The 24,937-nt window shown below is 46.8% G+C and overlaps 1 protein-coding gene across 4 annotated transcripts in view; it reads left to right on the top strand.

Moving 5' to 3' along the window:
* Positions 1 to 24,937, top strand: part of OTOF (otoferlin) — a 157,099-nt gene that overhangs the window by 61,499 nt on the left and 70,663 nt on the right. For 3 of the 4 annotated variants that reach the window (XM_032954768.2, XM_032954767.2, XM_032954765.2), the window contains exons 8-12: positions 7,756 to 7,803; positions 13,721 to 13,762; positions 16,527 to 16,586; positions 18,248 to 18,342; positions 20,030 to 20,144. In XM_032954768.2, coding sequence (XP_032810659.1) covers positions 7,756 to 7,803; positions 13,721 to 13,762; positions 16,527 to 16,586; positions 18,248 to 18,342; positions 20,030 to 20,144 — 360 coding nt within the window. Of the gene's footprint in view, positions 1 to 7,755; positions 7,804 to 13,720; positions 13,763 to 16,526; positions 16,587 to 17,540; positions 17,907 to 18,247; positions 18,343 to 20,029; positions 20,145 to 24,937 lie in introns of those variants that run through there. The other variant, XM_032954769.2, reaches the window with a different exon arrangement.

Below are 24,937 nucleotides of genomic sequence, written 5' to 3'. Positions count from 1 at the left end.
AGGTCAATAAAGCAGAGATGTAGGTCTTGTTGGAATTACCTACACCTCTGCGGTAGCAGACGGACAGAAAATATGGCATCTGTGCAGGACCGCCCTTTCCTGAAACCGCATTGGGGCTCCGCAAGCCTCTCCTCAACGTGCCTGGCAAGGCGATGTTGAATAATCCTTTCCAGGACCTTTCCCGGCACACTGAGGAGTGAGATGCCCCTGTAGTTGTTACAGTCTGTGCGGTCCCCCTTCTTAAAAAGGGGGACCACCAGGGCATCCTTCCAATCCTGCGGAACCCGTCCAGTGGTCCAGACTGTTGTTATGATGTCATATAGGGCAGTCTGTGCACAAACGCCACCCTCCCTCAGCATTTCGCTTGGGAGATCATCTCTGCCCGCTGCCTTTCCTGGTCTCAGACTCCGGATCGCCTTCAGTACTTCCTCAACAGATGGCACCTCAGCCAGCCACTCACAGGGGGTGACTTCCAATATTTGAGGCACGCGACACACACACAGACACACACACGCACGGACACACACACACAGACACACGGACACACACAGACACACACACACAGACACACACAATACACACACGGACACACACACAGACACACACGGACACACACAGACACACACGGACACACACACGGACACACGGACACACACAGACACACAATACACACACGGACACACAGACACACACGGACACACACGTACACACACACCACACAGACACACACACAGACACACACGGACACACACACGGACACACGGACACACACAGACACACACACAGACACACACACGGAAACACACAGACACACACACACAGACACACACGGAAACACACAGACACACACACACGGACACACACACATACACACACACAGACACACACACACGGACACACACAATACACACACACAGACACACACAGACACACACAGACACACACACGGAAACACACAGACACACACACACAGACACACACATACACACACACAGACACACACAATACACACACCACACAGACACACACACAGACACACACAGACACACACACACAGACACACACAGACACACACACATACACACACACGGACACACACACGGAAACACACAGACACACACAGACACACACACAGACACACACACACGGACACACACACAGACACACACACGGAAACACACAGACACACACACGGACACACACACAATACACACACACAATACACACACACAGACACACACAGACACACACAGACACACACAATACACACACACATACACACACAGACACACACACAGACACACACACACAGACACACACACGGACACACACACACACAATACACACACACAGACACACACAGACACACACAGACACAATACACACAGACAGACACACACAGACACACACGGACACACACACACAGACACACAATACACACACACAGACACACACGTACACACAGACACACATACACACACAGACACACACACACGGACACACACACACAATACACACACACAGACACACACACGGAAACACACAGACACACACACACAGACACACACAGACAACAACAACAACCGCCATTCGCCACTAAGTGGCGGTGACGTCACCACGACGCTTGTGCCAGGCTATGTGCACCCTGAGGCCACGTGAAGTGTCGAACGCCCGCTGGCAGGAGGTCACGGGGCAGACCCAGGTGCCACGGGTCGACTGACTGAGATGACTGGCTGATGCACCACCTGTGCCCCCTACTGTGCCAACCTGCTGTGCTTTAGCCACCCGGCGCTCCGCTCGCTGTTGTGAGCGTCGCTCCTCCGCCCTCCGTTGTTGTTGGAGGGCGACTGCCTCCAACTGCCCAGTAGCATCCTTCACGAGCCTCCTCCACAGAGGCCGATCTTGACACCGCTGGTACCAGTCATCGGCAAGTCCACTCAGCTCCACGTCCTCCTGTACCACATCACTCCATCTCCTCTCTAGCCCGTGCCGCGCCCGCTTAGCCCCCTCAATCCGGCCAAACAAAAGCTGTTTCGGCATGCGGTGGCTGGGCATGCGGGCTACATGACCCAGCCATCGCAGCCTTGCCTGCCGGAGGAGCTCACCGATGGGACCCTGCCCAGATCTTTCAAGGATTTGTGAGCTCCTCACACAATCCAGTCTGGTTAAACCCAGGATGGATCGTAGGCAGGTCAGCCTAAATGTTTCTAACCGGCGAAGATGTTCCATTAGGGGGGTCCACGTTTCGCAAGCGTAGAGAAGGGAGGGAATGACCGTGGCCGAGAAGACCTGAAGCTTAGTGCGGAGCGACAGACCAGGTTGCTTCCACACAGCGTTACGCAACCGATGAAAAGATATTGCCGCTCGACTGATTCGGAGTGAGACCTCTGCTGTTAAACTGGAGCCAGTCATAAGCACACTGCCCAGGTATGGGAAACTCTCCACTCTCTCCACAACTGCCCCATCACCGATTGGGAGTTGTGGGGGTGGAGTGTCCGATGGTACAAAATACCCAGGCAGGTGCTTAGTTTTGGTGGGGCTGATGGTAAGGCCCCACCTCTTAGTGGCACGCTCCAGTCTCAGCAGCAGCGTCTCCAACTCCTCCTCTGACTGAGCAGCTATTACCAAGTCATCAGCATACATAACGTGGTTGAGCAATAGGGAGCCATCCCTTGACCGCACCCGGGCATCGATTAGCCTCCCATTATATCTGTACCATATGGAGATTCCCCCGGTACAGCTATTGAAGGCTTCACGAACTACGTGGTCAAAATAGATGTTAAATAATGTGGGAGCCAGAGGACATCCCTGTCGCACCCCAAGGTGTACAGGGAATGGCTCTGACTCCCGGCCACGTAGTTTTACCCGGGCCCGCTCACCATCATGAAGGTCCTTAATGATCGTGAGCAGAGGGTCAGGTACTCCAAAAGCACGAAGAACGACCCAGAGCCCAGGCCTACTGATGGTATCATAGGCCTTGACCAGGTCAATAAAGCAGAGATGTAGGTCTTGTTGGAATTCCCTACACCTCTGCTGTAGCAGACGGACAGAAAATATGGCATCTGTGCAGGACCGCCCTTTCCTGAAACCGCATTGGGGCTCCGCAAGCCTCTCCTCAGCGTGCCTGGCAAGGCGATGCTGAATAATCCTTGCCAGGACCTTTCCCGGCACACTGAGGAGTGAGATGCCCCTGTAGTTGTTACAGTCTGTGCGGTCCCCCTTCTTAAAAAGGGGGACCACCAGGGCATCCTTCCAATCCTGCGGAACCCGTCCAGTGGTCCAGACTGTTGTTATGATGTCATATAGGGCAGTCTGTGCACAAACGCCACCCTCCCTCAGCATTTCGCTTGGGAGATCATCTCTGCCCGCTGCCTTTCCTGGTCTCAGACTCCGGATCGCCTTCAATACTTCCTCAGCAGATGGCACCTCAGCCAGCCACTCACAGGGGGTGACTTCATCCAATATTTGAGGCACCGCAGCCTCAGCAGGGTCATCCTCACTTTGTGCCACGATGTTTTCCTGGCTGTGGGATTTTCCCTCCCCCAGGACCTCACAGAAATGCTCAGCAAATCTGCGAACCTGTTCCTGGGGGTCGGAAATTGGATCACCGTTTTTTCCCCTAATGATGGTAATAGGTGTGGTGCTGCAGGTTACTTTTTTGATGGAGTTAAATAGCGATTTGTGATCACGGGCCACTGAGGCAGACTCCATCTCCTCAGCAACCCGCGACCACCACCCATCCTTGCAGCGCCTCACGGCTCTCCGAACCTCCGAGCGCAGGCTGCGGTAAGCCTCCTCATTCTCTGACGTGGGATTCTGTAGCCGATGACAGTGGGCCTGTCGCTTTTTCTCAACCATCCTGAACAACTCCTCTGTCATCCAGGGTGTCTGGGGAGGTCTGGACCGCGTACCCAAAGCAGCCATTGCAGCTGCATGAGTCACAGTCCTAAACCTCGCCCATTTACCCTCGACATCAGGAGGAGTCGGGGACGATGCCAATCCCAGCCGCAAGCGATGATGAAATTCTCGCTTGCAACTTTCATCAGATAACTGAGACCAGGCCACTTTAGGTTGGAATGGGGTCCTGGGTGTACACCCACCACCGGAGTGGAAGAATGGCAGGCGCATCTTACAGATGACTAGTCGATGGTCAGAGGGCAGATCAGCTCCACGGTAGGTCCTGGTGTCAAGGACATGGGCTCGCATTCGCTGGTCCATCACTATGTAGTCCAGCAGATGTTCTTGCTTGGACCCGGCATGCATCCATGATGTTGTGTGGATGCGCCGATGCCGGAACAGCGTGTTGGTAATTACAAGCCCATGGGCTGCACAAAAATCTAGCAGCCTCCTACCGTTGTTATTGAGCTGATCTGGCCCATGCCCTCCAATCACTCCAGACCAGGTGCCAGTATCATGACCAACTCGGGCATTGAAGTCACCCAACATGATGACTCTATCCCGAGGGGCCACTTTAGCCAGCACCTGTGACAGGAGGTCATAGAAGGCATCTGACTCATCGGCTTTGCCTGCATCCCTCCACGGATGTTCATCTTCGGTGGGGGCATAAGTAACCACGACCACCATTCCTCGCCTCCGGTTGATGGGAAGGCGAGCCCAAAGTAGCCTGGGGCTTACAGCTTCCCACACCTCACCGCCACGCTCCCACGCCCCCTTCATTCTTTTGTTCAAAAGAAGACCCACACCCTGTTGTTTGGCAGTCTGCTGCCCCGAGTAGAGGACTGTCCACCCCTCATGGTGGCAGGAGCCAGAGCCGGTCCACCGGACCTCCTGAATGCCGCATAGATCCAGGCGGTACCGGTCCAGCTCCCGACAGAGGAGTGGCAGCCTCTCCTCTGCAGTGAGCGTTCGAACATTCCACGTGGCCACCCGTAGTGGCTTTTCGTTGTTTCTGGAGTAGCCCCGAGGGTAGGTATTCAATCTCCTGGCTCCGCCAATTGGGGTTTGGCCAGGAGACGTCATAGACGCCTGGCCCCCCGGGGCCTCCGGCACAAGCTTAGTTGTTACATATTTCACTTTAATTCGTGGTTTTGTGGTAATTAATTGAAGGTGGAGGGGTTACCAGCCCCTCGCACCCGTCCAGAGCCCCCGTTTAGCCCCTGTGGTGGACACATATGCCATGAGGGGAGGAGCCAATCAAAATTGGAACTCCCCCCACAGCACTGTCCACGACAGAGTTGCCCGTCCGGCACCGCGAGGAGGTAGGGGGTTGTTTTGCCGGACACACACGGACACACACACACAATACACACACACAGACACACACAGACACACACACACACGGACACACACACACGGACACACACACACGGACACACACACATGGACACACACACACGGACACACACACACAGACACACACAGACACACACACACAGACACACACACACAGACACACACACAGACACACACACAGACACACACACAGACACACACACACGGACACTCTCCGCCGTTCACGCCGCGACACTCGATCCCCCCTTGCAGTGTTGCCACGTACCAACGCACATTCCTGTTGTCATTTTAGCATCACATAACGAGCAGCAAAACACGTTTTATCCTTCTCACATCTATAAATACATTATTTACGTGCAAATTGGCTTTACTCATTATTTTATCATCAAAATGAGAACCGCCTTGAACATCTTGAGTTTGAGTTTAGATGATGTAAAAAAAAAATCCAAAGCATTCTTTCGCTTTCCTTGTTTGCAGCCTGCAGTTGAAAGTGTATCTTTGAAATGAAACGAGAAACGTCGTACATCCTCCAACGGAAATCATACACGTACAATTCCCCCCATTTAATTTGCATAACAAAGATCTGGCATTCAATTATAAAGGAGGTGACGTCGGTATTGGATGTCTTATGCGAAGGAGGCGGGGAGGAGGGTGTCTCAAATTATGTGCAGGCCTAGGTGGAAAGAAAGAACAAGGAGAAACAAAGGTTTATTTCATAGAGGAAATACATCTGTTTGGCTCAGATTACCATCATATATTCATGCAAACACCGATGTCAGATATTTTTGGACAGAGTTCAACAGCATTCAGGAATGCAATTTTACAACGTATTATTTTAAAGAAGTAAAAAAAAATGAAATACATTTCACGTGAAGAACATGAATGCTGTACGTGGAAAATTATGGTGTTAGCCGGTGCCTATTTTGGAATGTTAGATATTTTGTACATTCTGAATTTTAATCACAAAAAAGTGAGCGGTACTTTTGGCCAGACATACAATTGAAAGTACAATTTTTTCATAAAATCATTGCTCCTTGTCACATGAGCTTGCTGCGCGCATTCATTTTCGGCGCAGTCGCGGGTGCGCTGGCTTAGCGCTGCAGTGCTTAGCGGAGGGGTTCTGTGGAAAGGTACACGCATGGTTAATGCATGTGCAGCACGGTGCCAGCAGCCGACGGTGCAGACAATAGGCTCCAACTTAACCCGGTGGCATGCAACAATTTACGCCTCCAGTGATTCGATGCATTCTCGTGACTCTCTATTTGATTAACAACATTTATTTAATTATGTAATATTTTCAATTCCATTTGTTTTACTTCGTCATCATCTCTCGTGCGTGGTTTGCTCCATCAGTTTTATTGTAAAATTATAATTTAATCAGCAATGATTCAATGCATGTAATCTTGAATGTTAGAATTAATAAAACATTTCTTGAATTGATGCATCTTTACACGCACACTTGTAGATAATTTTTTTGTTTTCTCTCCTGATATGCACGTGGTTTCTCTGATCTGTTTTGGCATCCTCCCACACAAATAACAAAAAGGGCGAATTGGCAAAACTGCCAAAAGCAGAATCTTGCTTACAAACTCATTGAACAATCTGACAACTTCTGGGGAATATATCAAATAATTCCTGAATCATGGGGAACAAAATCAATCCCTGCCTACATCCATTTTGTCTTCCCCTGTACATTAAGCAGTCCTTAACCTCCTTCCATTCCCCTCTCACAGCCTCACCTCTTCTCTATTGCTCATTCCATTCCTCTTCCCTCCCCTCGCCCCTCCACTCCTTCTAATCCCTTCCCTGCCCTTTCTTGACCCCCGTGTGCCCTCTGTTGCGGTCACGCTTTCGTCAACCCGTGTGCACCCCTGCCATCTAGATCACTCTGTTTCTGCTTTTTAAGCGCCTCGAGTTAAGGCGCTCTGCATATATATAAAATAGGATTTTGAGCCTCATTTGAGGAAACTGCTTATTTCGTTTCACGTAACATGTATGTTTTTTATTTGATTGCTTGATTCAATAATACATATCTTGGTTGTGTTTTTTTTAATTGGCCATAAATACAAGTATAAAAATATCAAAGGTGCAAAGACAGTAATGGAGGAAGAGTCCACGTGGGAAACAGACTGCGGCACGGGATGCTCCAGCGTGCTCTCTGTCTGTGTGCTGCAAGGATAACGCCCCTGACTCCCACACCGATCTGGCAACAATATTCCACGTGGAACCCGCTTACACTTTAGAAACTGTTGTACTGAATTGTTTTACGGTAATTTTTCTGTTGGGTATCCTATGACCATGTATTATATAAAGAATAATATTCATTTCTGGTCAAATACAGAGTGCTTCATAAAGATGGACCCGATTTCAAATCGCTATATCTCTGAAATTGAGTCCATCCTTTTCAAACACCCTGTATATACATGCAAATGTGTGTGTGTGTTTTTTTTGTCATAAACCAAAACTCGAAAGTAATGTCGACATTTGTTTTGGCACACACAGCAAACTCGCCGGACTAAAGACCAAGGATGGTTACCGAGCATTGTCGAGGTATGTTTACTGCGCACGTGCCGTGTCAACAGAACGTATTCATACTAAGCAATTAATCTAAGGTAAGGTCTGGATGCCATTGCTCAGCAAGGCACCGGATACTGGAGTCTCACGGCAAGCTGTGTCACGGAGGATACATGCAGTGCAAATGTGGTTTGCAGTACATTTTTTTTATTTAGAGTACACTGTTTGCTTGCAAAGTGAATCCACATCCGCAGCGAATGACGCAATTTGCAGGGGACTTGATTAACGGTGGTGGAGTCAGTGAGTGCACCGGCTGCCCATGGTGCAAAGAACGCTTCACGAATTTGCGTGTCATCCTGCAAAGAGAGCCCACAGGATTAATACTTCACGTTATTTATTTGCTTTGTCATTATCTGGCACGGATTAGCAGGGTTGGCTACGTACAGTGCGAAAGAAACTCGACGTATTACATTCAACTTCATAAACAAACAAAAAAAATACGATTCTATTGAGTTAATATTCGGACCCATATGCCTTGGCCATGGAGGGAGGGTAGGGAGGGGCACGGGGAATGGAGCGTTGTGGAGCCAAGATCACGATTCGCTGTGGGGGGGTGCGAATCGAGGGCCTGGTGCCATCTCTGGGATGATGAGGCCTGTCATGGAAACGAGGCATCTGTCCCCACCGTGGCCCACTTTGTCCTACCCGTGCTGCTGCAGCGCTGGTAGGGTGCTCGAGAGCTCATCGATGATAGCGTGCAGGGCATCATTTAGCCAGGCTGACCGTGGAAACACTCGCGACATCACTGGTCGTTGTTCCATGGAAATTCTCACAAGTGTGATGTCACTCAGCCATCTGACCATGTCGGTTTAAAAAAAAATACTCGGTAGAATGTTTTTTTTTATTACACAAAAAATAAATTTACACTAAACTGGCCTGCGGTAACAATAAACTTTGTGTCAAGGAAGATGCAACCCAAAAAATAAGTAGCTCTTATCTTTTTAGATGAAAATCTAATCTGTGTGCCTCAGGCTTTAGAATATGAGTTTGAGCTCGGATGCCATAATGGTGTGCTTGACCGTAACGTTAAGCTTTATGATTTCATTACTGAGGCTTCAAACTCTGTCAACAACAACAGCCGCCGTTCGCCACTAAGTGCTGCTGATGTCACCATGGCGCTTGTGCCAGGCGAGGTGCACGTTGAGGCCACGTGAGGTGTGGAAGGCTCGCTGCTGGCAGCAGGTCACGGGACAGACCCAGGTGTTATGGGATGACCGAGATGACTGCCAGATGCACCAACTGTGCGCCCCACTGTGCAAACTCGCTGCGTTTTAGACGCCCGGCGCTCCGCCCGTTGTTGTGAGCGTCGCTCCTCCGCACTCCGCTGTTGGACTGCCCAGTAGCGTTCTTCACGAGCCTCCTTCAGAGGACGATCTTGACACCGCGTGTGTCAGTTTGGGACATACAAATTGCAGTTATCGTACACTGTATAGAGGACAACGCCAGATTTTTGTTTAAAGGTTGTGTCATTTCTCCAAAAAACAAAATGTTTCTTCGATGGCTTCCCAACCACCGACCCCTCCAACCTCGCCGACATTCCTGCCCCGTGGGGTCGATGACTGCACCGCGGTGGTTGAGGCGTGCGACCTTGCGGGGAGAGAGAGACGTGGTGGCGGTGGTGGTGTTGGTGAGATGACAGAAGGACGCAGGAGGGGACTGAGCTCCCAGGGAGCCCACGGTTAGTTTATTGGGCACGGGAACAAGGGGACACGGGGTGGACTCCTCGACCGACTCAGCCTGGCTCTGGTGCAGCTCCACGAGGCAATGCCCCCCACCCCCCCCCCCCCCCCCCCCCACATGCATCAGTGACGGCTGACACAAGCCTCGGTTTGGCCAAGTCCCTACCAGATGACCCCCCCCCTCCTCCCTGGAAAAGCATCGGAGGAGACGGGACCGTACGTTGTTTGCCACCCTGGCTTCAAGTAATAGATTACGCCACCATGAACGCCGGTACATTCTAGAAGAGCTTGGCAGGCAGCCGTGCCTCTCTGCGAGCTTGATGTGTCTACTGGGCAGGATGGCGCTGCAACGTGAGCCCTTGCCGTGGTCTGCAGGTCGCCGTGCTAGCCACACTGTCACTCCGCTGTTCGGGACTTCAGGTTGTGTTTTCTGCTGTGAGTGCCAGGTCATAGGTACAGCAATGCCGCGGTTTACGCCGGCGGTGCGTTACTGAAAAGGTGCGGCGACGTATATCGAAACGGCGTAAATCAAATCGATTCACGGGGGTAGCGGCGGAGGCGAAGGATGAGAGAGCGTGGGGTTGAGGCGACGCAACATCGGTCAAGCGGTGTGGATAATAAAGTGACGACGCCGCTTGCGAAACGACGTACAGGGATGGAGACGTAAATCGAGTCGTTGCTGTGCTGTATCTCGGGGGGCTTCATAGTTGGGCTCCCTCCAAGGAGACAACTCCAATGGCGGTTCGCTATTCAATCCCAGTTTTTTCTAGATTATAATTTACCAACCTGCGCGACACACTAGCATTGAAGGATATTTGATTTTTGATCTGGCTGTCTTTGCTTAGATTTCAGCTGAACAACAAACAAAACACGTGATTTTACGTCAGTCTGTGGGTTACGTTATATCTGTTGTGTTTTACTCCAGAGGGACAACACTGGGTGAGTTAGCGGTTGCGTTCACCTGTGGAACGAAGCGACTGTGTGCTATTTTAAATTACACTTTTCGCACGAGGGTGTTGTGTATGTGTGTGTGTATTTGTGTATATATGTGTGTGTGGATTCAGCAGTGGGGAGCGGTAGTGTAGCGGTTAGCGCTCAAGGCCAACAACCGTGGCGATTATATGAACCGGTCCTGGGCCTCCCCTAGGTCGACTGAGCCTCAAATGAGTACCTGGTGCAGTGCGTAAAAACATCGCCACTGGGGAGACAAAGGCGGCCGGGCGTAGTGCTGGCCACCCACACACCTTCGTGTGCCGTTCTGGCCTTCATAGGTGTTCGCAAACAGCACTTGCCCCAACAGTCTGTTGCAGGCTGTAAGGGGGATTTATGTCTTATCTTGGGATGCATCACCACCCACTGCTCAAATTCAGGTACTGCACGTTGCAAAATAACGTTGATTTCGGGTTTATAATACGACCGGGGAAATAATATCAGCCGAATCTCTTCGGGCCGCCGGCACACCACGTTCAGTATACTTATGCGTATGGCTGGAAAATTAATAGTCGGCTGCCACATCCAGTATTCTAACGACTCGGATAGTATCCATTGAGAAACGAAGTCTTGGTTTTAGCTCCACCTCTGGTAAATATGCTGAGGACCAAAGACGTGACTGGCTTCAATCACAGCTGTGAACTCTGCCTCATTCCACCTGGAATTGTGGCACGTGGCGATGCTCATCTACAGGTCTTATGCTCATTGTGTTCAGAATTTTATGTGCCTGACAGTAGTTCTGTCCTCTGATGAAATGTGATGAGAAGGGGGAATTCGTTGGTGCATGGCAGCTCGGCTTAGATTATGAAACGGACATTTCCACACGTCCAGGCATAGCTAGCTGTGCATGGTGTGAGCCTGGTTTTAATGTTGTGGCTATGCCAATCCACACTGATTCTCATGCCACATTAGTTCCCGTGTTTAGCAAGTCCGCACACGCGTGGACACTACGGGGTATTGCTATTGAGATGTGCGGCTTCCCTTCTTGCTCGTCATAGGTGAAGGGTCCCTATATTAGAGGAACGTTCAACTCGAGTGAGTGACATCCGTAACACACTGATCGATGATACATCTGGGAAACAAGTTGGACAAATACAAACTGCGTTTCCCCGTATGGGCGGGGGGGGGAGGCTGAGCATTGTGAGGGTGGCACCACTAGGTGGCGCCACAAGGTGGCGCCACAAGGTGGTGCCAAGCATGCGTCCATGAGCCTGTCCATGAGACAACAGCGATCTCTTTCCCTCGCACGAGTTCAGGGACAGGTGAACGCGTGGCCTCGTGATTGGCCGTGCTACTTATGGGCGCCCACGGCGAGATGTTTACAGGAGGTCATGGGTTCGATTCCGACCCTGGCGCCTGCTGTATATTTTAATACTCTTTGGTTCTGTATATTTTAAGTTTGCGTCTGTCTCTCTCTCCGTGGTCGCGTGGATTTTTCTCCGGGTCCTCCGGTTTCGCCCTCCACAATTGGAATCAACACGCGTTTAGAGTATTTGGCTGCTATAGATGTGTACACGTGATACGCAACTTCTTTGAGCTATAATTTGTGGCCAGGTCGCTTCGGAAAAATAACTCTATAGCTCAGTGGGCCTTACCTGGTAAAATAATAGCTTTATAATGACCCTTCTCCCTGGATTATAAGATGCATTCCCCCAGCCCCTTATTTTAAATAAAAAGTTGGGGGTGCGGCGTATAACGTGGTAGCTGTGTGTGTGTGTGTTCCAACCAGACTTGCATACATTTATTGACAGCGGACAGAAGTTTGAGATGCGTTTTTTTTTATCTGAAAATGTGTATAAATTTGTAGAATACGGTACTGGGGGTTCGTAACACATCCGCATTGCGATAACGAGCATGCGAAGTCTGATGCTGCTCGATTGAATGAGCTGTGTGTAAAGGCTAACATATGGGGGGCATCAGTGTAGGAACGTATTGGTGGTACACGGATGGTGCGCGGTATTAAAACAGCAAATTTTTCTAAATTATTTATTTTGCCGCGATTCGCAACCCCAGGTCAGAAAATCTTGCATCAAAATCAGTTCTCGTGATGTCGAAGCAGTCAGAAGACGAAGTTCGGTTCAAATGTTGATTTTAGACTGTTTCGTGAAGATCGCTGAGTTATGCTGCACCGGTGTACTGCCAATACATCCATTTGTTACGTTCTTAGTGGTCACATTGCCCCATCAGCAAGTTAGCTCCTTCACACCATGAACTTTAAAATCACCTCAGTCTAATTTTTGGAAAATATATTTGACGTTATAATAAATTACAAGGGGCACCACGGTGGTGAGATGTTAACTGCCTTGCCTGGTATGCAGGAGATCGTGGGTTAATTCCCGACCCTCTCACCTGTACAGTTGGAGTTTGCGTGCTCTCCCCGCGGTCGCGTGGATTTTTCTCGGGGCCCTCCAGTTTTTCTCTCCACATTTAGAAACGTGCCTTAAGAGTATTTGGCTGCTATAAATTTCCACGTGATAAGCCACTTTGTTGAGCTATCATTTGTGGCCAGGTCGCTTCTGGAAAAGAGCTACAGTATGTAGCTCAGTGGGCCTTACCCTGGTAAAATAAAAAATAACAAACAATAATTATTTAAAAAATTGCTTATATTATGATATAGTCATCTATATTAGCTTATTACATTACTTTTATGAAAACCAATACATGCTGGACAGCTATAGCATGCGTACCAGATCATACCAGGGAACAATAGTTTATACTTCACTACAAGTGTGTGTTTTAGCTGTGCTTTTTCGGGGAAAATATATATGTATTTGTTTAGACGGCATGTATACATTAGTGTATATATAAAAAATGTTTACATGAGAACTGTACAACCAGTGTTTTCCATATCATTGAGACAAGGGTCTTAGATACATCACTAAATGCCTTAGCTAAGGGCTGCACAGATAAAAGAACGATTTAACATGTTTTTCCGCAATAGGAATATATTTTTTTTAAGTATTTGAGATTACAGAAAATTCAAAATAATTTTACGCGTATATAAATGTGCCGTCCCGTTGTTCTACATTCGAATTCTTCAGTCAGGTTAATAACGCGACAGGCAAATGGTATTTTGTGTTGGCTGCCATCACGCACAGTTCTATAAAAGCCCAGGCCGCATCGTTGCGTTTGCTTGAATGTGTCGCGGTGTTGGTCCTGACTCTGGTGATGCTGATGACCTTGACCTGTACCTGGTCTCATCCCTCCCCGCCCGCCCACTGCAGTAAATCTAAGCAGGGCAAGCGCTCCGCCATCAAGGGCTTCAGGTACCGCCTCCTCCTCACTGACCTGAGCTGTGTGCATTGTGAGCCTTGATGCAGCGCTGCAGGAATGGGCGAACAAAACCCCTCTTAATTATCATGGTTGGTTATGTACGGTGCGAAAGAAGTTAATGGATACAGAGCGCTGCATTTAAACAAAACCGTTTCAACCTTGCAAAAAAACCTTAGATTAAAAAATAAACTATGAATTACCCCAGCAGTCCTTAGCCAGAATGTGGTGTGTGTATGTTTAACTTCGTTTGCACCGTACGTAACCAACCGTGATAATCGGAGGTGCAGGGAAATGTTGTCATTAAGGACGACACAGGGCAATGGGGCAAAACCTATAACAATTTCAGTCAAACAAATGAGTTCACGTTTTTTGTTCTGTTTAACTCTTCCAAAAACAGTGCCACCCTGATTCCCACTGCAGCATAGAGACACTGACCTGGATAACTTAATTAATCTCCCAAGCCTCAAGGCTACGTTTTTACGCTTACATTGGGACGAGAATAATAGAGTTCAAAGGCTTTCGAAATAGGGGAGATTATGCAAAATTATGGCAGATAATGTATTCTCCATAATTGAAACGATAAAACACTCATCGTAAGTTTATCCATGTGATCTGTCAGCTACCGGGCAGTCTAGTAGGTTGGTTGTTGGAACTCTCGTATACACGTCCGGGTCAGATGTAAACACATGAGGCATAGCGCTGTGCATATGTGTAAACACTGGGGTTGTTAAACTACCGGCAATCTGGTAACCGTTCTTTTTTAAATTACCGGTTCCTTAAGTCAGGAACCGGCAGTCATTTTGCTATGGAATGTGAGGAGTGAAATTGACACGGGCGGACGTACAAACGGCATGGCATGCGCGACTCTGACTGGCTGCGGCATGCCAGGGGCCGGCAACCAAAATAACAAGAACAGCCATTTTTTCAGAATTCGGTAAGAAACACAATATTTCAAGAGCCGCAATGCATCTGAATACGAGACGGTTGTTAATAAATTACTTCACGAAGCAGTCCGCCTCTGGAGCCGCAGGTTTCCAACCCCTGAGCTACGCCTACCACTGCCGAATTGACTTTGTGTGATCCGTCCGTCTTGTAAAAACCTCGAAAAAACGGTTGCCAGATTGCCGCACATATGATTCGATTCAATCTCTCGGTGAGGCAGTTTAAGAATGGGCCAAGTTTTTACTGGTAGGAACGAAGTTGTAAACTGAGTGTACCAGCCTGCAATAGATTAATGTGTCCGTCCGTCCGTCCCCTTTCAATACTTTAACGAAGTGAAATCTCGTGCTGTTGGGGTGTAAAAATAAAATTGCACAAAATTCCAATGTTCCTACCAGCCCACCCTGCAGGGACCTGTTTACCTAATTCTGCTTCTGTTCACCAATCAATAGAATGGGTGAGTCCATTGGCAGATTTCGTGGGGGTGGGGTAAAGCGTGGAGAATGCACACCTCTTCCAACACGTCTGGTCAATATGGCAGAGTACAACAAATATCTCCCAGAGCTGCCTCCAGTGGTAGCCAACTTATTCCAAAGCATTATTGAGTTCAGAGTTCACGAGTCAAGAGCCGCATGGCTCACCAAATAAATGAAACTTGAAACTTGAGTTCCGACCACATCACGGCTTTGTCCCTTTGTGCCTTGGGAACATCGGGCATCCATGTCGAGATGAAGTCAATTAAAGCGTTGGCACGGTTCACAACAGCCGAGATATCCGTGGCCTTCAGGAGAGATCTCAAAGAAGCCGCGGTCGCACGAAAGTTATATTGCCGTGGACCATAATTTTAGCGGGCAGCATTTCGCTGTGCACATGAATGAGTTGGTATTTTCAGGATAGAATACAGGATAGCCCTGTGGAAATTTGCTACATTTCTAACTTTTAACCATGCCCTTGGTGACCTAAATATTACGAAAGCATGTACAGTCTCGGGGAATTTCAAATTTGCTGAGTCCAACTGTTAGCATTTTGAAAACTAACTTCAGTTTAAGAGTCAGGTGTACGATGGACATATGGTAAATTTCTATAGATGTCTACTGTCATCGAGACATCGTTTCAGGGCAATTTATTTATCCCTTCATATAGGGATAAGTAGAGTAATTATATGGCTGCTTCCAAATATTGAGCATTTTAGCCAGTCGGGCTGGGTTAAGAACATTTGGTGCCTTGGGGTGTTTGAATTCAAAGGCTAAACAAAATACAACTTGTCTTTTGATGGTTAGGTACTGTTATCACACGAGTGGCAAAGTACGGTACTGCGTTTTAAATGTTTATGGTGTTTTTTTACATGTGTGTGTGTGATTATTTTGTGTCAATTTGCCTTGGATTAGATTTAGTTTTATCATCATATCTTATATGACGGTGTGAACTATTTTCATAAGTTTACTTTCATTGTTTTTGTTCCGCTGGGCTATCTTCACGTCACGTTCACTCCTTTTCGACGACTGCAACACAAAAGCATCTGCTACGTGTGTGAAGCGGTCGCTTGAATATTGCCACCTCTAAGGAGATGCGTACCCGACGCGAGCGCTAAACTGAACATTGTGGTGGTGGGGGAGGGAGGGGAGGGGGGCAGATGGCACGATGAGACCTATATAGGCTTCCGCTCGTCACCTCTCTGTGCGCGCAGTCCGCCACAAGTGAGCGCACCTTCCTTCTGTTGTTACCGTGCTGCCCCGGGTCATTGCGTCGGTCAGTGGACCCACTTGACTCGTGGCTTTGTTTGCAGCAATCAGTTCGTCTTTGACCCTTTGGTTGCAGCAAAGGAACCGAAGGTGCGAAGGCCAAGGAGGCGAAAGACAAAGGAGGAAAGGCAGACAAGTACGTTCAGCAGACGCGTGCGTTCAGTCGTTTTTGTTTTGTTTGTGTGTGTGCACGAGGCGTCCGCGTTTTGCTGCTTTTAAAGGTGCACACCGCTGCACGCATATATATTTAATATTACGTTCGCAATTCCTTTAATCGTAATTGTAAGAACTTCATTTTGTATAAATAACATGCACAATTAAGCCTTTATGTGGTAAACAAGGTGACAGGAGTTCTACGTGCCAATATGTTTATCGTGAGTAACCAATGTTACATCAGACACTGAAATAAAATTAGATTATTTCAAAAAAAAAATTTTACTCAGCTTAAATTGGCAACCAATACTTTCAAAGGATGACAAAGCAATGATCAGTTTACATTAAGGCATATTTATTTGTACTGCGTGATAATATATTTTTGTAAAAAAAAACAACCCCCCACCTATTTTATACTGACAACGAACAGTTTGACCAATGATAGCTAGCTAACGTAGCCCGTCGTGCCGGCGGTATGCTGTTCCCACGAACACCGCAGGTCGCTAGCCCCCCAGCTTGTCAAGAGGCCTCGTTGATAACACCCCCCCCCCCGCTCCGTGAATAATTCATCGCAACTCGAACGGGGCAAGCGCCGCATCCTTTGAGTGTCACCCGCGCCTGTCAGGGGGAAACAATGCTGCCCGGGGACTCAATCTTTTGGGGGATTTTTTTTTGTCTGTCGCCCGCTCCACTGCTCCGGGACTGTGCCCCGTTGAAATTTTGCCGCGTTTCACGTTGCAGCCGCACTCATTAAAACATGAAGGAAATGTTACCCCCCCCCCGACCTCCCCCCACTTCCACCACCACCACCACCACCCCCCCCCTCCACACCGCCGACTCCCACCTAGCCGGCCACCCGCTCCCTCCAGCCCCCTCTTCTCGTGGCGGGGCCGACGCCACTGCTACTGCAGGAGCGCCGGCACTCGGCCGTGTTCACGTTAACTATTCGCATGCGTTACCTAATTATTGGGCTGTTTGATGAATTAAAAAAAAACAGACGCACGCACGCGCTGCGGCCGGCCTTTGAATTAAATAACAAAGTCAGGCATGCTTTGGTGAACTATATGTCAGAATATAACAGTGGTTGTCAGGCTCACCGGTGCTGGCTTTGCGGTGGTGTCAAATGTCCCGGACTGTTCAGCACTCCAGCTTGAGTTTCAGTGCAGGGCTGGCTAAAGACTATGCACGCACGCCCGCTACCGCTTTTACCTTTCATTTGCTGCACAATCGCAGCGAGAAGCGGCGTTTTGAAGTCCAATCCTCCGGGGCGTATATGTTAATTTGCAGGGGATTCCTTACGCAGGTAACTATTTGTGGCACTGTCATTGTATTTTTATTGAATAACCCGTCGTGTGTGCTTTGGAAATCGCGTTGTGCATGCCCGTTTGTTCGTGCGCGTCAAAGGGAGTTTTGCAGACGCTAATATACGTTCTAGATTCATGTGATTCTATTTTCAATTTAACGTTTTCAATTCAGTGTCTTAATAGATAAAAGCACATCAAGATAAAGTATTTGTGTTTTATGTGAAGTACAAATGTTAACAATGGAAACCTTTGACTCGCCTTTAGCAATCCCATTACATGGCTCGTTAAGGATTTTACATTTTGAAAAGTGAACAATCATATCGCAACGGTTTGTATTCAGGGCTGGCGTCAAATCAGTCTTTTCTGGAATAAAGCTGGTCAAAACAAAGTCTCCAAAGGACCAGAACTCATCCGGTGGAAACAAGAACTCAAGTGGTAAGAGATGTGGCAGGCGGATTGATAGCCGAACTCGATAGGGGACTTTCTTTTGCGGCGCTGTGTGGCTCGGAGCAGGCTAAACGAAGCGCTCTCAGCCGCAATTCCACTCGCTCGGGTGCAACGACACTGTACAGCAATGACGAGGAGCTGTCATCAGCGATGATGAGGTGCTGTCATCAGCAATGATGAGGAGCTGTCATCAGCAATGATGAGGTGTTGTCATCAGCGATGATGAGGCGTTGTCATCAGCGATGATGAGGCGCTGTCATCAGCAATGATGAGGTGTTGTCATCAGCAATGATGAGGTGTTGTCATAAGCGATTATGAGGCGCTGTCATTGCTGGTGAACTATTCAGTAATGTTGCTTCAATGAGAGTGTAAATGGGAATTGGCGGTGCATTTATGAAGAAATTATCTTGCGTCATTTCACGAAAAAAAATTTTCCGAACAGGAGTATAATTTTTCATTCTGAATTTTGTTTGTTTTCTCCTCATAAATATGTGACTGGTTTTTAGTTTTGTATTTACGATGTCAGTTTTACTCATGTCTAAGTTTACTATGACAGGAGTTGAAAAATAAACTGCATTGTGCTCCTTCTCAAATGTTGGAAGGAACTCATAATTGGTGAACATAGGACCAGTACAACCATAGAACAACCACTCTTTGACTTCCCGCAAAGTGGTGTTCATTTTAATCGACGCCAAAATGGACGATTGGCTCTGTTGGACTGACTGCAAGCCAGGCGTTCTGCCAACAGTGCCACCCGATCAGGGACTACTGGACTCGTCCAGTTGATTACATACAAATTGAGACCGCAAAGTGGTGGCGAATATATATAAGCCAGTGATTTGTAGGAAATTTGGGGGGTGGTGAGGGGCGTAAGACTTGATATGTACCCGACATGTCCTGCTAGGCATTGGAATTCCTACAGGGGGCAGTACAGCACGAGGTTTTATCTTGTCACTAGAATTATAAATGTTGTGGGTTCATTCTCAAACACACTGGTTAGTGCTGAACTAGTAACGAATGGGCACGTTTTGTTTAGCTGACAAACCTCACTAATTGGCTGTGTCGGATTGTGGCGGGGTTTAACGACGCAATTATATTTACGTGATCTAACCCAAAAAAAAAACTTCTGATGGATAATTATCTTCGTCTGTTCAGAGTTTAAATTCTCCGCCCATTGGCATGGCCTCCTCATAGCTCCCCGGCATTACAAACAAAGAGAATCAAGATTTTCTGAGAGAATATTCATCCGTTTATTTTGCACGTTGTTTTTTTGTGATCGTATTATTATGATACACTCAAATGTGTTATTCCTTTCATGTTGCATCCTAATTAATGGAGGGTATAACTCTTCCATCTTGCTGAAGGCATCTATAATCTAATAGAGCAACCTTCGTAATCTGTATAAGTGGGTGGGGGGGGGGGGTGAAATTTATGCGTTAATATTATTGTTGCATTTTAATTGCACCCCGAAGTTTTAAATAAGAATCGTGGATAATTTACTGCAATTGGTCTCTTGCAAAGTAAACCTGTCTCAATGAGCTCTCATCTGATTATGATGTTATCTATCCATGGGGTAAAACCTATTTGTATTTCTTCGTCATGTTGTGTGTGTGTGTATATACTTTATATGCATGTAGCTGGCATGAACTAACACGTGTACAAACTGACCCAACAGATGAACCTGCTGTCATAGACACCGACCACAGGCCCAAGTCTGGAAGGGGGAAAGATTTCGATACTATGTCAATGGCCTCCATCACTGCCGTCACCACCAATGTGTCGAACAAACGGTGAGACGCGGCCCGATATGGAGGGGGGCGGGCGAGCGAGGGCGCCAGTCGCACGGGCATGGGGAGGGCTGCCCACACTTCTCTGGACCCTGAAGGACCCCCCCCCACCCACCACCACCACCTTGCATCGTGGTCAAGGCCCAGCGCTGTAATCAGGGGTGCAACTACTTGTTGCAATTGGGGCTATGCAAGATCCGACTCTCATTCCCCCTCCTTTCTCTGTCTTTTTTTCTGAAATAACTACGGATTGTTTACCTGTATACAATGCAATGTAGGCTATAACTATATATGTTATTTTAGTCGCACCGTGTATTGGGCTTAGAGGAAGGCAGTCTCACAGTAACAAGATTCATTCAAACAGATTTAGAGGTACAATACTCACATTTAAGTTATCGTGCGTCTTACTTTCATGTCGGCCGATCGGTCTGAAATTTCCTCAAAGGGCGTGGATCGTGAAACTTTGCTGCTGTTCTATTGATATGATAGCCAGATGCGTTAATCGGGGTTGGTCCATGGTAGACAGCAGGTAATTTTTCATGATTTTTGTATCTAATACATTTTAATGTTGTCACTTGTTTATCTGTTGATTCTGGGTCCCCTTGTGGCCGACTGGGACCCTATGTGTCGCATAACGCTGCAACCCGCCCCCCCCCCCCATATTTGCACCTCTGGATGTTTTACGATAACATCGGACAGCCGACGAAATCAGCGATCAGAGAGATCTACCCATAGCTAATATCTCCACGATCAGTGATTCCGTCGCAGTCCATTTTTTATCACATTAGAACGCCAGCCCCCCATCTGTTAAGTTCTTAGCCCCTCATTATTTGTAGCGTTGACATTTCCAAATTTTTGTTTTTAACAATGTGCATATCCTGGGCAGTGCCCGGACTGCCCACTGCTGAGGATTTTATAGCAAACGGTGGCAAAAATTGCCTGTTGCTGTTTCCACACCTAGGAAAGAACAGGACCAAAGAGATAGTAGACTATCAGCATTTTGAATAAATGTCCATTTTAGTTTATGCATACAAAGCACTTCGCAAAAAAAGTGGGCAGCGATGAGTTGAAATCGCCGTAGTTTCAGCGAGCTTTCTTTTCATCCCAGTTGCCGCCCCACGTTTAGTTCGGAGTGCAAATCTATTCTGTCGCATGATGTGTTCAAAAGCTGAATGTCCAATGTCGAGGTCGGCTAGCCACCATGAGAGGGCTTCAGGGTAACATTTTGTGTAGTCTATCCTGAAGCCCCGTTCCTCCGTTGAAGGAGTGCGGTCTGCAGTGTCGTACGTGGTCCATAGTTTGGGTTTCATGGCCACAATCGCACCACTGTGGCATGTATTTAATGCACAGGCATCCCTCGATTTACAAAAGGGATGTGTTCGAAAAAAACACGTCAAACAAAATTTCTTCAATCGGAACGGCTTTTTCGATTAATGTAATACTAAACATGAGGGATGTGTTTCAGCCAGTCATTCAAACTCTACTCATAACCTAGAAATATACACCTATATCCCTTTTCACAATGCAAACCTAATAATAAAGAACAAATATTAAAACGATTGAATAATAATTCATTTAAAACAAAAATGATTAACCTTTGAAGGGAACTCACCAAAAGGTCTGCTGCATGTTGGAATGATGTGGAGGCGTTGCTGCTGCACTGCAGGACACCGTAACGCTGTCGCTGATGATTTCAGTTTCTATATTTTGGTATAGCCCTGTGAGCCATTTGGCTATTGAATCGGGTGTAACCACAACAACAAAAAAAACACGAACAAGAAAACATCTTAAGTGGCTATGTGACTGTGCAAACAGAAAATCCATGAAAAAGAAAGCAAAAATATTCCTGAAAAAAGCACCGTACACCAACGCTGTGTGCAAAAAATCCCAGTGGAATGCAAGTCAAATAACAACAATAACCACACGAAAACTTAGATTAAGGCCATCAGTCTAACTCCGTACTACAACAAAACAAACATGTCCAAACCAAAAAACGTTTTCGAAATCATCAAAAAATAAAGCCATAATTGCAACGTAACAGTAATCACAGGGACTGTGACCGAATTGTTACAATAAACTACATAAATAACATGTAACACCAAATCCTAGAGCCATAGCTGGCTCCATGAGTTACTCCACAACAACAGAAGCATCAGTCGGAGTATCACATTTTTCAATGCACCTTTAAGATCAGCACGCTAAATCAAAATACAGATAATACTTTGCAGCATCATCCAGAGCGAAACATTTTATTTGATTTTACGCCAATGAATAGCAGTGGCAGCTAGGGGTGTACAACTCCTCCAGAGCAGTTTTGATAGAAGATCTCATTGGTAGCGATTCAAGTTGCAGTTTATTGGCAATAGCATTCCAGACCCTGGGGGCATCAATAGCAAAGGCCCTTCCTCCAGTTTTTGTACGGCAATAGGGAATGTGAAGCTGGTAAATGAGCGAAGACCTGAGGTCAAATTTGTTCTTTGAAACAGAGAGGAGATCCAGCAGGTAGTCTGCGGATTTTTTTGTAAGTACATCGTGATTAAATAAGATCTGGTGCACAAGCCGTCGAACATTAAGAGATGTTAAGTTTGACCCAATGTTGAGATTACAGTGGTGAGTCCTATATGGGCAGTTCAATTTAAATCTTAAGGCCAAGTGATAGATGGAATCAAGCTTCTTCAGTACAGTACTTGGGGCTGATTTATACACGATGTCACAGTAGTCAAGTAGAGGCAGTATGGTAGCTTTTATCAATTCAAAACGGAACATTGGGGGGAAGCAGTGCTTGTGTCAATACAGAAAACCAATTTTTATTTTTGTCTTTTTACCAATATAATCAATGTAATCTTCAAAATTCAGTTTTGAATCCAGGATGACCCCAAGATACTTATAGATCTTGACTTGCTCTATTTGATCATTATTTAAGGAATGTAATTGGGGAAAAATTACTTCCTGCTTTAGTCCTGGTGAGAAGCATAGCACCTTGGTTTTGGAGGTATTCAGGACTAGTTTAAGAGCAACTAGCTGATGTTGTAGTTTGTTGAAATCACCCTGTAGCTTAGCAATCACGTCATCCGGAGAGCGGCCAGCAGTAATCAGTATCGTGTCATCTGCAAAAAGATTTACCCTGGAATGATCCAGGTCAGTGCCCAAGTCATTGACAAAGAGAGAACAAAAGGGGGCCGAGGATGGAACCCTGTGGAACCCCTTTTATCTTAACACTGTTTGACCTCCAACCATCTGTGAATACATTTTGGGTGCGAGAAAAAAGGTAATTTTGTAACCATTTGACTGCGTTTTCAGAAAAACCGAGGCAACTTAGTTTACTAAGCAGGGTGTTGTGGTCTACTGTATCAGAAGCTTTGGACAGGTCTGGAAAAAGACAGACACAGTACTGCTTATTATCAAGGCTACTGTAAATGTGATTCAGAGAGTCTAATGCAGCAGATGTGGTGCTGTATTTTTTTCAGAACCCAGATTGTTTTAGATGTAGTAGATTGTTGGTGGACAGGAAACTGCTAATTTGGTAGGTCAATACTTTTTCAAAAAATTTCATCAACGGAGACAAAATTGAGATAGGTCGGTAGTTATTTGGATCATCTTTAGGGCCCCCTTTGTGAAGTGGACAGACAGGAATGTTTCCATTCTAGAGGAACTGATGCTTTTTTGATGGACAGGTTGAAAATATGGGCTATAGGTTTGTATATTAGGTGACCAACAGTTACTATTGCAAAGACGGGAATACTATCTGCTCCGGTAGAGGAGGACCCTTTGAGGTAGGACAGTTGTTTCAGAACATTACTTTCGTGGATTGGCTGGAAACTAAATTTGTTTAATGTTTGGACAGGGGTGTAGGAATTTGCATGAGCAGGGGTGACTCCCAATACATTATCAAAAAGATTACCAGCTTCAGAAAAATGAAGGTTAAAATTGTCAACAATTTTTTTGGGATCTGAAAAATATTCCCCATTTCGGTTAAGCTCAACGGGCAGATTGTCTGTTTTGGATGCCTTTTCGATACATTTGATTGTTTTCCAGAAAATACTGGCATTTCCATGTGATTCCAGGAGAGTGGAGGAAAAGTAGGCATTTTTTGCATGCCGTATTTTTTTGACGCATCTATTCCTTAAAATCCTGTATTCTAGCCAGTCATTGACCAAATTACTTTTCTGAGCACATGCCCAAGCCTTGTCCATAGTTTTCATGAGCTTTGTAATCAAAGGATCAAACCATGGTGGGCGGTTGCCTTTAGTTTTAAATCTAACCAACGGAGCATGTTTGTTAAGAATTTGGAGAAACGTGTACCTGAAGGTCTCCCAAGCCGTAGTCAGGTTGGGGATATCACAGACCTTGTCAATATCCGAGTGAAGCACATCATTAGTAAATACCTGAGTGCTGAAATGTCTCATAGAGTGCTTCTCAACCAATTAAGGGGGGGCTTTGGGTCTGGCTGATGATCTCACCACAAAAATTAAGGAGTGATCACTAAGGTTATTACCCAGAACACCAGTCAGTGTGAAATTGTGAGGGGCATTTGTCAATAGGACGTCAAGCAGAGATGACTGTCCCGGATTTTTTAGGTTGGGTCTTGTGGGGACATTTATTAATTGAAACAGATTAAATTAATCTGCAAAATTTGTGGCCACGGCCAGAAGGTTAAGCCAATTCCAATTTAGATCACCCACTAAAAAAAAAGCTCTCTCAGTGCAGATGCAGCTTCAACATCCTTCCCACTAGGCGGTCGATAGCAGCACACTACCAATATCTGTTGATTATTTGAGAGTTATTCTGAGAGCCAG

Source organism: Petromyzon marinus, chromosome 15 (genome assembly GCF_048934315.1).
Source record: "Petromyzon marinus isolate PM22_M1 ecotype Great Lakes invasive population chromosome 15, UKy_Petmar_22M1.pri1.0, whole genome shotgun sequence".
Lineage (NCBI taxonomy): Eukaryota > Metazoa > Chordata > Hyperoartia > Petromyzontiformes > Petromyzontidae > Petromyzon > Petromyzon marinus.
The sequence above is the reverse complement of the archived record's forward strand: the minus strand, read 5'-3'. Positions and strand labels throughout refer to the sequence as shown.